Source organism: Strongylocentrotus purpuratus, unplaced genomic scaffold, assembly GCF_000002235.5.
Source record: "Strongylocentrotus purpuratus isolate Spur 01 unplaced genomic scaffold, Spur_5.0 spur5_contig_844, whole genome shotgun sequence".
Taxonomy (NCBI): Eukaryota; Metazoa; Echinodermata; class Echinoidea; order Camarodonta; family Strongylocentrotidae; genus Strongylocentrotus; species Strongylocentrotus purpuratus.
In genome coordinates, this window is record NW_022145551.1 from 1,797,597 (window position 1) to 1,812,724 (window position 15,128).

Genomic DNA, 15,128 nt, shown 5'->3' on the forward strand with positions numbered 1-15,128 from the left:
AATGACCTCATGTTCTAAATATGAATATTTTTATGCTATATTTCCATTATAATCATTTCAAAATCTTCAGGTACATGTTTACATCAGGTCATAAGTACTATATATGTACATGATCAGTCTTTTCTAAATGGCTCTAGGCACTTTTTTCATAGGTCGACTTTATCAACCTCCTAAATAATTCAAACAGTGTGAGTCCAAAAAAAATTTACACCTAGAAAATTGCTAATTATTTAAAAGATCATCTATGAACAGTAAATTATTATACATCTTATGAAAGAGTGTTTTATCCCAAATCATTTTGGTATTATTTTTGTGTGGTATGTGTTCACGCTTGGATGAACAGGGGGTATTGTTTGCGAGAGTGCAAAAATCGACTTGCGCCAAAGTTGCTTATATGATGTCTGAATAAAACAATTGGGATTTGGGTTTTAATTCGGTCTTTGCAGATCCAAATAACATCCCTTACAAAATTAATCATGCCACACATATCAAATATCTAATATCAAATATCAACGAACTTCTGTGCGCGTGTATGTGACTTTGCTTCTGCAAAAAAGCATATCCAATGCATTTTATTGGATACATTTTAATTCATTCCCTAACTCCGCTAATTCCAACAGAATACATACTGTATATAGGCATCACTTTGGCGCAAGTCGATTTTTGCACTCTCGCAAACAATGCCTCCTGTTCATCCAAGCGTGAACACATACCACACAAATATGATACCAAATGATTTGGGATAAAACACTCTTTCATAACATGTATAATAATTTACTGTTCAAAGAAGATTTTTTTAAATAATTAGCAATTTTCTAGGTGTAAACGTTTTTTGGACTAACATGGTATAGGCCTACAGTCTTCGAAATATATTAGACCAGATCCATGTTATGTACATCATTTGTCGAATTGGTAGAGTCCAACCAATTTACTATAAAAAGCCGATATGTCTTACAAGAAACCACTGTCACCATCTTAATCATTATCACCATCCTCATCAAAATCATCATCATCATCATCACCATCATCATCATCATCATCATCATCTAAAATTACCCGTCTCTTCATGTAGAGCTAGTTTGTGAAACATATCCTGCTCCGGATGTATCACTGTATGAACACGACACAGAATTAAAGTTAATCTTGGTCGAACCAAGTGTTACGAAGGTGTATGAACATAATATTCTTTCATAACGTATTGATTAAGATAGTTGTGACATGCGAAAGCGAGAACAGCTTTAGGTTAAATCATGGAGCTCCTAGGAGGTTTTCTCTCTTCCATAATTTATGTGGGCGAGGGAACTATTCGAGGTTTTATGAAATGATTGAACAATCAGGGGGCGTTTCACAAAACTTGTCATCAGTGACAAATGACAGTTTTTGTTATAAGCTACTAAAATCCTTGCTTCTGTTTGGCTATCAGCAGATTTGTCACTGATTTTTTTTTTTTTTTTTGTCATTGAAAAAAGGCTTTGTAAAACGCCCCCATCCCCCCCCCCCCCCCCTGGAGCTCGCTGACGTAATGATCTATCTGAAACTACCTTTATATAATTATATATACATATATTTTGTATACGTTTTTATCATATGGTTACTTACGCATTGGTAGATATGTCAACAAAAACTGCGGTATATAAATGCGTCATTAGAATATTTTGTTTTGTGAATATATGTTTCGATTCTGGTAACTTGTTTATTATGGATGGATAACCTATTATACTAACCTTTTTGCAATTGAGCTTTTGAAATTATTTATTTATGCTTGATCTGACAAATGATCATGCAATTTGTTCCACTTATTGTGGGAGGTATCTTGCACTGTGACGACTTACATTAGAACGTATTCGATTTATAAAAAATATGAAACCATTTAAACAAGAATTGGCAAAATGGCAAAAGACATCCACATTTTAATATGATTATGGTATGATATAACTCTTCTTTTTCTCCTCTTTTTATATATTTTATCATATCTTCTTCTTGTTTTCTCTTGTTGGTTTGTTATTGTGGTTATATGTTGCTGTTGTTGTTGTTGTTGTTGTTTTTTTTTTTTTTTTTAATAACTTTTTACTTTTTGCTTCAATAGGATATATGGCATTTACATATTTGTATCATATACATTTTACTAATTTCGTTATTCTCTATGTTCAAATCCTTTTATATAACCTGGTTTGCAATTTTAGTTTGTTAAAATCGTATTTTGTAACTTTCTATATTTATTTATATTTTTATATTTGTATCATATACATTTTAATCATTTCGTTATTCTTTATAATCAAATCCTTATTTATAACCTGGTTTGCAATTTTTTGTTTGTTAAAATCGAATTTTGTAATTTTCTATATTTATTTATATTTTGATATGTTGATGAAATGTATATACTTGTTTGTGTCATGAAGGGCCTCAACGAAAACCAGTATTTGTTTGCTGATTGGGCTACCCTTCTTTTTAAAGATGTGTTATAAATAAATAAATAAAAAAAAACCATGGGGACAAGGTAAATACATAGATGTTTATTGATATTAATTTCTGTCTGTGCGTGTATGTGCACGTGTCATGCGCATTGCTTTCGAGGTCGTATGAAGCGAGCCAAGGGTATTTTATTGGAATAAAAGATATTAGTTTTCCGAATTCATGAGTGAAGTACGTTTTAATGAGTAGTGATCATAATGCATGTCCGGGTTCACACAAAAGCGGTCTATTTTTATAGGTATATCAAAATTTGCCCGTGTACGGTTTATATCTCCAAATGCATAGTATACATGCTAAAGCTGTGAAATTGTCTTCAAACAGTTCGGGGGGAAGGGAAAAACCCCCAAATGAATTTTCTTTTCGTTTCTGTAGTTATGATGGACGTGACCGGCAACTTCTATATCCTGTTACAGTTTGCTCCGGACCGACATAGCCTTGGTCTAATTATGTTTTTGCCTATTCATTGCAACCAAAAGGTTGGAAATCAAATGCAAATAAAAGATAAAAAGCGATAAATAACAATGGTAGAAATAATTTAGGGGTGATATATACTGAATTTATATAGAGTAAACAAACTATGTGGCATATGAATAAATAATGAATAAATGAATTAAAAACAACGTGGTTAGCTCGCTGCGAATGAATGAGTTCAGGTAGAGATGAACATTTTGAGGTTTCTCAGTGCATTTAATAACCGGAACAAATGACCTCATATTCTAAATATGAATATTTTTATGCTATATTTCCATTATAATCATTTCAAAATCTTCAGGTACATGTTTACATCAGGTCATAAGTACTATATATGTACATGATCAGTCTTTTCTAAATGGCTCTAGGCACTTTTTTCACAGGTCGACTTTATCAAACCTCCTTAATAATTCAAACATTGTGAGTCCAAAAAAAATTACACTTAGAAAATTGCTAATTATTTAAAAGATCATCTATGAACAGTAAATTATTATTTGAATTATTTGAATTGAAACTAGAGTTAGGGTTAGGGTTAGGGTAATATACCGGTTTTTGATATGTCCTGTTAATGTATACATTTAGGGTTACATATAATATTTGATATGATTTTTTTGATTTTATTTCTGCATTTTTGCAATTTATATAATAACAAAATAACAAAGAACATATAAACGTAAAGTATAATACAAAATATACATACAATGATAACTTTTCATGTACATTTTTTTTTTTTTTTTTTTTTTTTTTTTTTACATATGTACATATAATAACGAAACTTAACATATTATTATGAATTTAAAGTATTATCCAAACTATCAGTTGAAAAAAGTGCAGGAGACCGCAATCATAAGCGAAGCTTGACTTGGATGGCGGCCTCAAAAAGAAAAAAAAATCTTAAGGTAAAACTTAAAATTAAAAAATGTTTAAACGTTCTTTGTGTTTGAGTTTGTGAGTTTGTGAGTGTGCTGTGCAAGTGTGTGTGTAAGCGTGTGTGTGTGTGTGTGTGTGTGTGCATATGCGCGCAAGCGTGCGTGTTGTTATGTGTAGCGAATAGTGTATGTGCACGTAACTCTCTGTTGGATAGTGGAATGGAAACAAAATGTAGCCTTTCCAATAAAGGAAACCAAGAATACGAAATAGAATACGAAATTTGCAAACATGAGTTGCAATTAATGTGACCAAAATTTGAGATATGTATGATAATTGCCTACAGCATGTTGAAATCAATTATGTAGGTACTTCGATATAAAAGATTTTTTAAGAGATGCTTTAAAAGAATAGAGAGATGAACAATGCCTTATTGAATTTGGTAAGGAGTTCCAAACATCTGGTCCATGATGTCTTACTGACTTTTGGGCTAAAATTATTTTAGGATTTTCTAAGTGATAATTTGTTGAACAACGGGTGGGATATGTGTGAATGTTTGAGTTCAAACTGTAAATGTTGTGAAATAAGGATGGTAGTTGATTATGAGAATATTTATACATGAAAATGTTTGTCTGAAAAATTTGAATATCTTGTACTTTTAATGTTTTTAAACGATGAAATAGGTAGTAATTATGCGAATCGCTCTCTTTTGAAGCAAAAATAAGGAATTAATTCTTGTTAAACTACAATTACCCCATACAATATTACAATATAGCACATGTGATAAGATTAGAGAATTGTATAATATAATCATAGATCTTTCAGAAAGAATTTTTTTTTTTTAACTTATACAGTATTCCGATATTCCTTGATAAGAAGTAAGAAATACTTGTATCATCAGCAAAAATGATAACATTTAAGAGTAAAGAGGTTTCAATAATATCATTTATATAAATAATAAATAACAATGGACCCAATATAGATCCTTGCGGTACTCTAATTTGTTTGATTCATGATTTTGGAAAGATACGTATTGTTGTCTGTCTTGTAAATAATTAGTAAACCATGAAAAAGCTTGACCTCTTACGCCATAGTATTGTAATTTATGAATTAATATTTTATGATCAATCGTATCAAAAGCTTTTGACAAGTCCATAAAAACTCCAATAATATGTTCAATGTTCGCAAAAGCCTTAATTATTCGGTAGAATGACCAGTTCGAAATCAGAACTGGTTAGGAATCAATGAATTATTTTTTAGTAAGAAAGTGTTGAGTCTTTTATATATTATTTTTTCAAGAATTTTAGAGATACTTGGTAATAATGATATTGGCCCATAATTACTTATTAGTGAGGAATCGTCCTTTTTATAAATAGGAATCACTTTAGCGATTTTAAGCAAATTTGGGCATACACCCGTTGAAATTGATAGGTTAAATATATATGTCAGGGGGGTTGCGATATTAAAGATTATTTGTTTCAATAAGTGAGCACTTATACAATCATGGCCACTAGATTTTGTAGAATTTAGGTGTTGAACCACATTAATAACTTCATAAACATTGGTTGGAGTAAGAAATAAGGAATTTTCACGTGGGAAATTCAAGGACTTACTGTAGTCCATGTCACCTGAATCAATATAGCTGCTAAATTAGGGCCTACATTTATATAGTACTCATTAAAAGCTTTTGAAATTTGTATTGGATCTGTTGTTTGTTGTTCATCAATTAAGAAACATTTATTACTTTCTGTATTTTTATTGCCTAAGAGTTCCTTTACAGTTTTCCATAATAGATTATTGTTAGTTTGATTACTTTCTATGTTGTTAGAGTAATATAACTTTTTGGACAATCGTATAAGAGATGTGAGATGATTCCTATACGTTTTATACTCCTTAAGCTTGTCGTTACATTGACTAGTAAGGGCTTCCTTATACAACTTATTACGAGCGACTATGGAGCGCAAAATACCCTTAGTTATCTATGGTTGTTTGGCCTTTTTTACTTTTTTTTATTTTGACAAAGGGTATATTCTTATGATAATATTATAATATAATTTTCAATTTTTTTTGCATATGCTACATTCACGTAAGATGCACATAATACATCAACCCATTCTTCTTGAGCTTAATCTAAGCTTAACGATTCAATATTTTGTTTTGTTTGTTTTCTATGCATTGCACAATTATTTTTAGTCATTTTTTAACAAAGTGAACTTTAGAAATAACAAATATCGGTAAATGGTCAGAAATATCGTAATACAACAGACCATTTATAAACTTATTATGAGCTACATTCGACAAATATTATCAATTAGAGTTTGAGAAGTACATGATATTCTGGTCAGTTTATCAATATGTGAGTTAAATGCGTAAGATTGCAGTGTAGTACTAAATTTCACAACGTGGTTATCATCAAAATTTAAAAGGTTAATGTTAAAATCGCCCATTATATAAACTTCTTTATTTTCTCGCGAAACATCAAGACATCTATCAAAATTATCCTATAAAATATCTATATTATGATTAGGGGGTCTGTACATTATGCCAACTATTATGTTTTTGGTTTTATCATTTAATATTTCAATAAACAAATCTTCAGCACCTTCGGTGTGTAAGTCAGACCTAACTTTAATTTTCAAATGATTATGTATGTATAGCGCTACTCCGCCTCCTCTACCATGGTCACGATCAAAGGGAAGCATTTGATAGTTTGGTATATTAAATAGACGTGGGGAATTGTTATGGAGCCAAGTTTGAGATAAGCCTATTATGGAAAATTGGAAGTTATTTAGTTGTAAAAAAAGTTCTTGCACGGACTCAAAATTCTTATTTAAACTTCTAGTATTAACATTAAATAGGCTAAAGTCAGGATTAGCTTGAAAATGCATGGAGTTTGAGTCATCGTACATTTGATCGCTATTATTAGATGAATTAAAACTAGAATTAAATTCTTCTACTGTATAATACTTGCTTTCAACATTTCTTAGACCTTGGTCAAAATTTGAGTTAGGAAAAATCATTCAGAATTTCGGAATATCTAAAATATACAAGAAGAGCCACAGAGAGCACGCTGTGTGAGTTTGTGTTCATGTGTGACAGTGTGAGTCTGTGCATGTAATTTTGTGAATGTGTGTATGTTCTTGTGTACATGGTTGTGCTAGTGCTGAAAATAAGAGTGTTGTAAGAAATCATAAGTGGAGGTAAAAATGGCAACATAATCATAATCACTTGCAGGTCTCAAAAGCAAAGTATTCGTAGCCCATGGGACATAAATATAGCTTCAGTTTCAAATATAGATTCAGATTAATCATGCAAGTATATCGAGTTATTTTTTATTATTTAAATAAAGGTAACTTTAATATCTTGAATTGTGAAGATAGAAATTACAATTTAAAAGAAAATGTATAGAATTAAAGCGCAATTTAATGCGTACTTTAAGCATGCATTATTGGTTATGTTTTTAAATATAACCTCATGTGACGCAATATGTAAAATTTCAACAACAACAGAAAGATGCTAAACTTAATCAAAGGAAAGGTTTAATTTGCACTCGTGATTAAACTACACAAATAATGGGAGACATTAACAAAAGTGAAGGTACGAGCAGCTGGTGAAATACGAGCCAGAACCTTGATGGCATAAAAAAACACACGAATGCACTCATTGGAATAAATTAAGTTTCACACGCTTTAGTTGGCCTTTCGAACAATACGTGTAGGTGATAAATGCCAGTGCTTGCACAAACATGGACGCTATGATATGCCACCCCCGCAACGCAACCGAAACCAATGCACGAACCCCAGGAGAGCGCCCCGCCACAAATATAGATGTCCTATTAATGTATTCATTTAGGGTTACATAATTATATAGATGTCCTGTTATAAATGCAACATAATGTATTCACAATTTTAAATGCACTATCTGAAGAAATAAAACTGAAACTGGTCAAAGTAAATATTAAAGTGAACTCTCAAGGATTTGTATTTCAATTATTTTGATCTGTTCTTGTATTTTACCGTGATGGAGGACTATCCCAATTCAATTGATTATTTTATATATAAACATACTACACTGTCGCTCATATTGGTGGAATATGTTTGTTTTACCCCAATTTATGGAATTATTTTAAAATAATTTAAAAATAATAGATCTAGATAAAAGTATACATTCTCAGATTTTATTGAATAATAATTTGCAAATGTGTGTTTTGCGTGACTGCTAAATCATGTGTATGCTTCTATGCTTATCAAATAGGGGACCTACGCCCTTAAGTCATAAAATGTCAGTAATGAGGATTAATGCCCCACAAAAGGGCACTAATATAGCACATCGACACGGTTTTGATCCTGGGGCCTCACAGTTACAAGGCCATTGCGTTGACACTGAACCATGACTGTACGCAGCGGGGGCTAGGGTAGGGGGCAGTTTCCATAACTTAAAAAAAAAACAGAAAATGCAATAATTTTCCAATAATTTATTGCATTTTACCCCGGTTCCCAACATAAACAAAATCCTCTGTGTGCCCATGCCTTGAGACATAATGCATGGCCACCAAGAAGATTTGTTTATGTTGGGGACCGGGGTAAAATGCAATAAATTGCATTTTCTGTGTTTTTTTATATTTATGGAAACTGCCCCCTACCCTAGCCCCCGCTGCGTACAATCATGGTTCAGTGACAAAGCAATGGCCTCGTAACTGTGAGGCTCCAGGATCAAAACCGTGTCGATGTGCTATATTAGTGCCCTTTTGTGGGGCATTAATCATCCTTTTAGCAGTCACGCAAAACACACATTTGCAAATTATTATTCAATAAAATCTGAGAATGTATACTTTTATCTAGATCTATTATTTTTAAATTATTTTAAAATAATTCCATAAATTGGGGTAAAACAAAAATATTCCACCTATATGAGCGACAGTGTATGAAAAGGTCGGAGGCTATCTTATTGATTGTTTGTATCGTCACTATGGTCAATCAAGATGGAATGAAGCATTATCTTTAGGCACCAGCACTGGAGTTTGTTCATTGCACCGATACCATTTAGTTCAGTCGGCAGGGTACACACATTCGGTATCATTTGACTATCATGCCATTGAACTGAAGGTAAAATAGAATAATAAGAGAGAAATCAAGAGGGAGAGAGAGAGAGGAAGAGAGAGGGAGAGAAGGGAAGCGAGAGAGAGAGAGAGAGAGAGAGGGGAAGAGAGAGAGAGAGAAGGGAAGAGAGAGAGAGAGAGAGAGAGATAGAGATAGTCCTCTTATGTTAATACTGAGAGAGCTTTCTCGTGTGGAGAGTGACAGTAAATGACAAATAAGTGCAATAATGTTTTGAAGTTACTAATCACTTTTCTGTCTTCTATGCGCTTTTTTTTAATTTCTTTTTTACAGAAATTAAGAATTCCGTTTTCGTACAAGAATTTTATGAAGTTATGAATCACTTTTATGTCCTGTACGCTATTTATTCTAATACAAACATTAATAAGTTCATTTTTGTATACGAAGTTAATAATTACTTTTCTGTCCTCTACGCCCTTTTTCTACAGAAACTAAGGATTTTATTTTCGTACAAGAATCACTTTTATGTCCTCTTCACTATTTATTTTAATGCATAAACTAAGGAGTTCATTTCCGTACAAGAATTGTATAAAGTTACTAATCACTTTTCTGTCCTCCGTGCCATTTTTTGTTTTATACAGATACTAAGGAGTTAATTTTCGTCAGAGAACATCACAGCGTTAGATCCAAGAGCTTGTCTACCATGAAGGCGTTTCTAACCGTCCTTGCGACCAATTTGCTGGTTGCCATAGTATCGGGTCAGAATACTACGCTACCTGCAACGGAAGATGAGCCATTCGTCAACCCAGGAGAGATCGTTCCTGGGCTTACAATCCCATATCTGATCAACGCTGCTGGCGGCATCTGGCAGCAGGATCGTGTCATTGATTCCATGGCCTATGCTTGCAGAGAGGTCCTACCTTATATAGGTTCGGTAATACCAGAGGTAGACCAGAGAAGTCTGTATTGGGGTCCGGTCTGTGATGACGTCATCGAAGCTTCTGATGATCTAGATGCCTTTGACGCAACGGGGTGGTGTGATGATGACATAATCCCTATGATAATGATCACCAACTTGACGTCCCAGGGCAGTGATGGAAGATATCGCAGACAAGCAGGACCAACCACGGAATACCCTGAATCCATGGATAATCCCCTGGATATCATTGAAATCCTGACCAACATCACCAGAGACCTCTATGGAATCGACATCAACATGATCATCAATGACCCATCTACAATCAACACCATCTGCACCAACGTCAAGGAGAATTTCTTGAGGCCATCTCTTCAAGATTTGACCTCTCAGTTCGCGGCTGAGTTGCTGAGTGCGTTGCTTCCCCGGGCAGCTCCACTGTGCCAAGACTGGGATGGTTTCCTCCAGGACTTCGGGATAAACTCTACCTCTCCAGAGTATCCTTTGATCCAGGATTTTGCTCGTATAGGATCTCAAGCTGTGGGGTACGACAACAGGGAGGAACTCTGTCAAGCTATCACTCAAACACTCTCCGTCCAAGGTAAGAGTTTCATTTAATGATAAATTTGGGTACTAGTCATGATATTATATTGCTTTAGAAGGAAGAGTTGATTTACTGACACGTTTTTTGGAATAATGAAAATGAAAGAAAAATGGCATAGAATTTCTACCCCCGCATCTCATGGGTACTCTTTACACCCAACCTGTGGCATTAGAATTTGGGGCCTAACTTTTTAACTCGTGTCATAATAGTGAATGTATATGAGAAGATAAACATCAGTCCATTTCAGGAGGGATTTCTACTTGATAAACTGCCAAACCGCTATCCAAATAACGATGAGGATTACAAAGTATTTTATATGGTCAATATCAGAAATCCAACCTTCGCTTTATTAGTTTGATCACAATTATGCAATATACAAGAGAAGCTAGTATAACGTGTGTTTGTGCTGTTAAGATTACTCCAAAAATTATTGATCTTATTTCCTGATGAGTTTTAAATGTCCTTTGCAACGATCAAAATCTTCTAAGGTCATATTTAACCACACCCAAATTATTGTTTAGTTTGTTTGTATATTTATTTTTGTTTTATTTATTTCGTCACAATACAGGTGACAATGGTGAAGCGAGACGGTCATTCTCAACGGATTTAATTCTCAGCCTTTTAGAAATCCCGACAAACTCCGCCAGGTGTTCAATGCTGGCCAATGGAATAGTCTATGACGTCATCGAACCAGTCATCAACATCGGCGACGAAATAATGATTACCGATGAACAGCTTTACCAGTACACGGGATTCCAAAGACCGAACCCCCTTGATTCGCTCTGCATCTTCGTAGAGAATGCTTTCACAAGTGAGCTTACCATCATGATTATCTATTTATTCACTTATTTATCAGGAGAGTGCATTTATCGTATCATTCAAAGAAAAAGAAAGGGCTACACATGCAGAGTTAAAGGGTCACTCTAACCAAAATGTGCTAAAAAATGGAGAGAAAAAGACATGTAGAATAAATTTTGACGGAGATTCCGAATATGACATTGATTTTCCTTAGAAATCATCAATAATTCTGGAATCCATTAAAAAAAATGACGACTCAAAACGCGCAGAAAAACAACCCAGTTTCAGTAATGACGCATTTGACGTCACTACAGGCGTCTTTCCGGTGAAAATGGGTGGTATTCCAGTAGCGCGTACTTTAATAGTTAGTTCACACTTTTATGGAGTGCCTGTTGCAAACTAATTTACCCCGTACAGATCATTTTAATCCTTCAATGAAAAGTGACCAAAAAATTAATTTTGCAATGAAATGGGAAGAAAAAGATAATATGAGTATGAACTAAATTTCAACAAAGTCTTTGGTAGATTATCTTTGTCATGAATATTGAAGGAGGAAGATGAAACCTAGCATTCCATAGAAGTGTGAACTAAAATTCTTGTTTAGTCTGGACTTAGTCCCGGCTTAACTTATGAGAATACCACCCATTGTCTTTAAAAAGCTAACTATGATGTTAATTGAAAACAAGACATTTATCCGAAACATAATATGCACTTGATAATCCCAGTACGTTTCTGGCAATTTCGTCATTCCTAATTATGAAATTATGAAATTATCAAATCGGACATGCCCGCAATGATGTCAAATGTGTCATCAAACCACGTGACCGTATTACCTTTTTTAGTGGGGCGTAGCCCAGCAAGCATGAAAACTGTGAAAATGGATGGCTGTCATCATTTTTTAGCCCTCTCTATGTCTGTCTTAAGGACCTCTCACTATGAACATGACTGACAATGAGAGCGGACAAAATATACAGTTCCTCAGGTAGACAAAGGAACATCCCTTACTGCTGTAAAAATGTGTAGAACAGGTGTCACATGCATATTCACCTTTTTACATAATAGCTGTGAAGGGATGTTCCTTTGTCTACCTGAGGAACTGTATATTTTGTCCGCTCTCATTGTCAGTCATGTTCATAGTGTCTAGTGGGTCTACGTAGCATGCAGGTTTGCGAATCCAGCTGCAAGGCCACCCAGCGAGAATTGCCTGGAGGAGCCAGAGCAGTGAGCATAAACAGTACACCGTGGAACTGCGATAACGATGAGCGTTTACGATGAGCGTTTCAAATCGGTCATTCTGCCTTCAAGATTGAGCTTAAACGCACCCTAAATCGTAGATCTGCCTCTTCCTAAATTAATAGACCGGTTTACTAACATATTCAAATCGAATGAATACTTTTTAAACAAATGTTGTTCTTGACAACTTGACAGCTTGCCCGAGGCTTGCCATACAAAGCAGCATCTAACGTATCCTGACTGGATTCCAAGTATTGTAGTTCATTCATAGATAAAAGGTTAATAAACAATTCGTCACTATTATATGTCCCCTAGGAAAGAAACATCCATAAATTTGAATATGTTAGTAAACCGATATATTGAGTTAGATTTATTTTCATGTGATAATTATTATTGTAATCTTTGCCAATGATCTATAGCCTGTGAATGTGGTACATTTTAAGTTAAGTTTTATCACGATTACAAATATTTTCGAAAAACAAATGTAGGCTCAAATTGAAATGCGCCAATTATAGTGACTAATTACGCAAACCAAACATGTTTCTAACGGCTCGTCCAGACAAGGCGCGGCAAAACTTTGGCTTAAAAAAAAAAGATTATGTTTACATAAGGTGCAATACGTTTCACATGTCTATATGTTATGACACAGAGCTCAGTTGCCCTTCATATACACGTAACCCCCCCCCCCCCCAAAAAAAAACAAAACAAAACAAAACAAAACAAAACAACAACAACAACAACAACAACAACAAAACAAAAACAAAACAACAACAACAACGTTAACAACAACAAAGCCCCATATCCGAATAAAAAGCCCTAAGGGTTTGTTTTGCTTGGTACGCGGCAATACACCGTTTTCCTCTTGTGGTCAAGTTTACTCATGCCTGCCCTAGGACAAGCTATGTAATCACCTGATAGCGAGCGGCCGCATCACAATGGTCGGAATGCGAATTGCATTCATTTGCGTTGCTAGCTGGGTTAAGCTTTTTAACTTGTCCCGGCTGGCAACAAGCACTGCGTACCTTCTATTGGGGTGCGATAGTTTGTTGTCAGGTGTGCGTATGGCATTTTTAATTAGCGTTTGATGATGGCGTGTGTATAAATTTTGGCCTCATAGGGAAAATCGTTTATTGACGTTTATAGTTGAGGATCGATTGTCGGATAGAGAATTAGACAACACAGTGGGCGGGTCTCTCGCGTGGGGTTTGGAATTACATGGTGTTATGCTGGGCGCGTCCGGGATCCGTGAATAAGGTAGCATATTTTGTACTTGTTCATTCACCTATTCAATTGCTTTGATTTCTTTCCCCGGACGCGCCAGGCGTTACATGTGCCTTCCACACGCTTTGCAAGAGAGTTCTTCTCCATTTCTCTTTCTCCCTTTCTCTCTCTCTCTCTCTCTCTATCTCTCTTTCTTGCAGTCGTTCCTCTTACTGATTCGCGCGTAGCGGGTTAATTATCCGCAAATCTCAGCAATTGTAAATGTATAGCCTTTTCTTGCTTTTAATTGTTTTGTTTCATTGGTTAACACGAAAGAGGACATGCAAGTGTTATGCTCAGCAGCTTGTGCATTATTTTTAAAATTTCTATTTACGTAATGTTTCTTTTAATTGTACCTGGACCCCCAGGAAGAACAGTGTCATATATTTTTATGACACTGAACGGGCAATCCAGCCAATCATTTTTAAGCAATCTATATACACATGTAATTTTTTTTTTTTTTAATTCTGTTATGTTTCATTTCGTTTTATGTCATATGTTATTTGTCTTTTTAATATGATTGGAAAATAAATACAATACAATACAATAAACAATAGGGTCTAGAACTTGCCATTGAGCTGATTTCTTGAAAATCCGAGCGATCGTTTTTGTTAATATTTATTGTTTCTCCTCCTTTCAAACCCCAGCTGTGGTGGATCTACCAGACCCAGTTCCATTCCGGTTCATCCCAGACACTAATCTGACTGTCGAGTTCTTTATCAACGCCGCAGGGGGAGTATGGATCCAGGAACGTACCATTGATTCTCTAGCCTTTGGATGCACTGAGATCCTGCCAGATTTTGAGTCCATGATACCCGATTTCCGCACGTTCTCTGCTTTTTATGAGCCAGTCTGCAGAGAGGTACTTGTAGCAGCCAACGACCTGGCAGTCTTCGACGCAGAGAGTTCCTGTACTGATTTAACAGCTGTTTTTACTGATTTGATATCCACGGACGACGGCAACAGGAAGCGGAGGCAAGCAGATATGGCGGAGGAAGATATGTTTGATTTCATCGGAATCCTAAGTAATACTACCAAAGACCTCTACGGCTTGAACATCTCCGACCAATCCACCGTATGTCCCAATATCAAGCAGTTTCTAGAACCATCATTACCCGAAGTGGCCACCAGATTTCTCACTGAGCTGACCAGCGCAGTGCTTCCTCAAGCAGCCCCCTACTTTTGTGAAGATTGGGAACAGTTCCTTTCAAGTGTCGGGATCTCCAAGACATCGCCCCACTATCCAATCATCTACGATTTGGCAGATATAGGATCTCAAATGCTTGGACATGACAGCAGGGATGCTATCTGCGAGGCCATTCAACAGGCTCTATCATATGGACGTAAGGCATTTAGGATCAATACGGACTTTACACTATCACCCCAATAGCATATTGATAATATTGGACCAGCCCCTTCCGACAGGGATCTTACACTCAGTATGGGAGTG

General features: G+C 35.2%; 1 protein-coding gene across 1 annotated transcript; it reads left to right on the forward strand.

Annotated features, from left to right (window-relative positions):
• The first annotated feature begins 9,511 nt into the window (after positions 1-9,511).
• Positions 9,512-15,068, forward strand: LOC115926083. The gene is made up of 3 exons (XM_030990483.1): positions 9,512-10,384; positions 10,956-11,198; positions 14,326-15,068. Exons 1-3 carry the CDS (start codon positions 9,571-9,573, stop codon positions 15,066-15,068), a joined length of 1,800 nt encoding a protein of 599 aa, XP_030846343.1. The 5' UTR covers positions 9,512-9,570.
• Positions 15,069-15,128: the final 60 nt, after the last annotated feature.

Coding starts and splice junctions, on each gene's coding strand:
- LOC115926083 (XM_030990483.1), top strand. CDS start 9,571: ATGAAGGCGTTTCTAACCGTCCTTGCGACCAATTTGCTGGTTGCCATA. Junction 10,385..10,955: donor TCAAACACTCTCCGTCCAAG/GTAAGAGTTTCA, acceptor GTCACAATACAG/GTGACAATGGTGAAGCGAGA. Junction 11,199..14,325: donor CGTAGAGAATGCTTTCACAA/GTGAGCTTACCA, acceptor TTCAAACCCCAG/CTGTGGTGGATCTACCAGAC.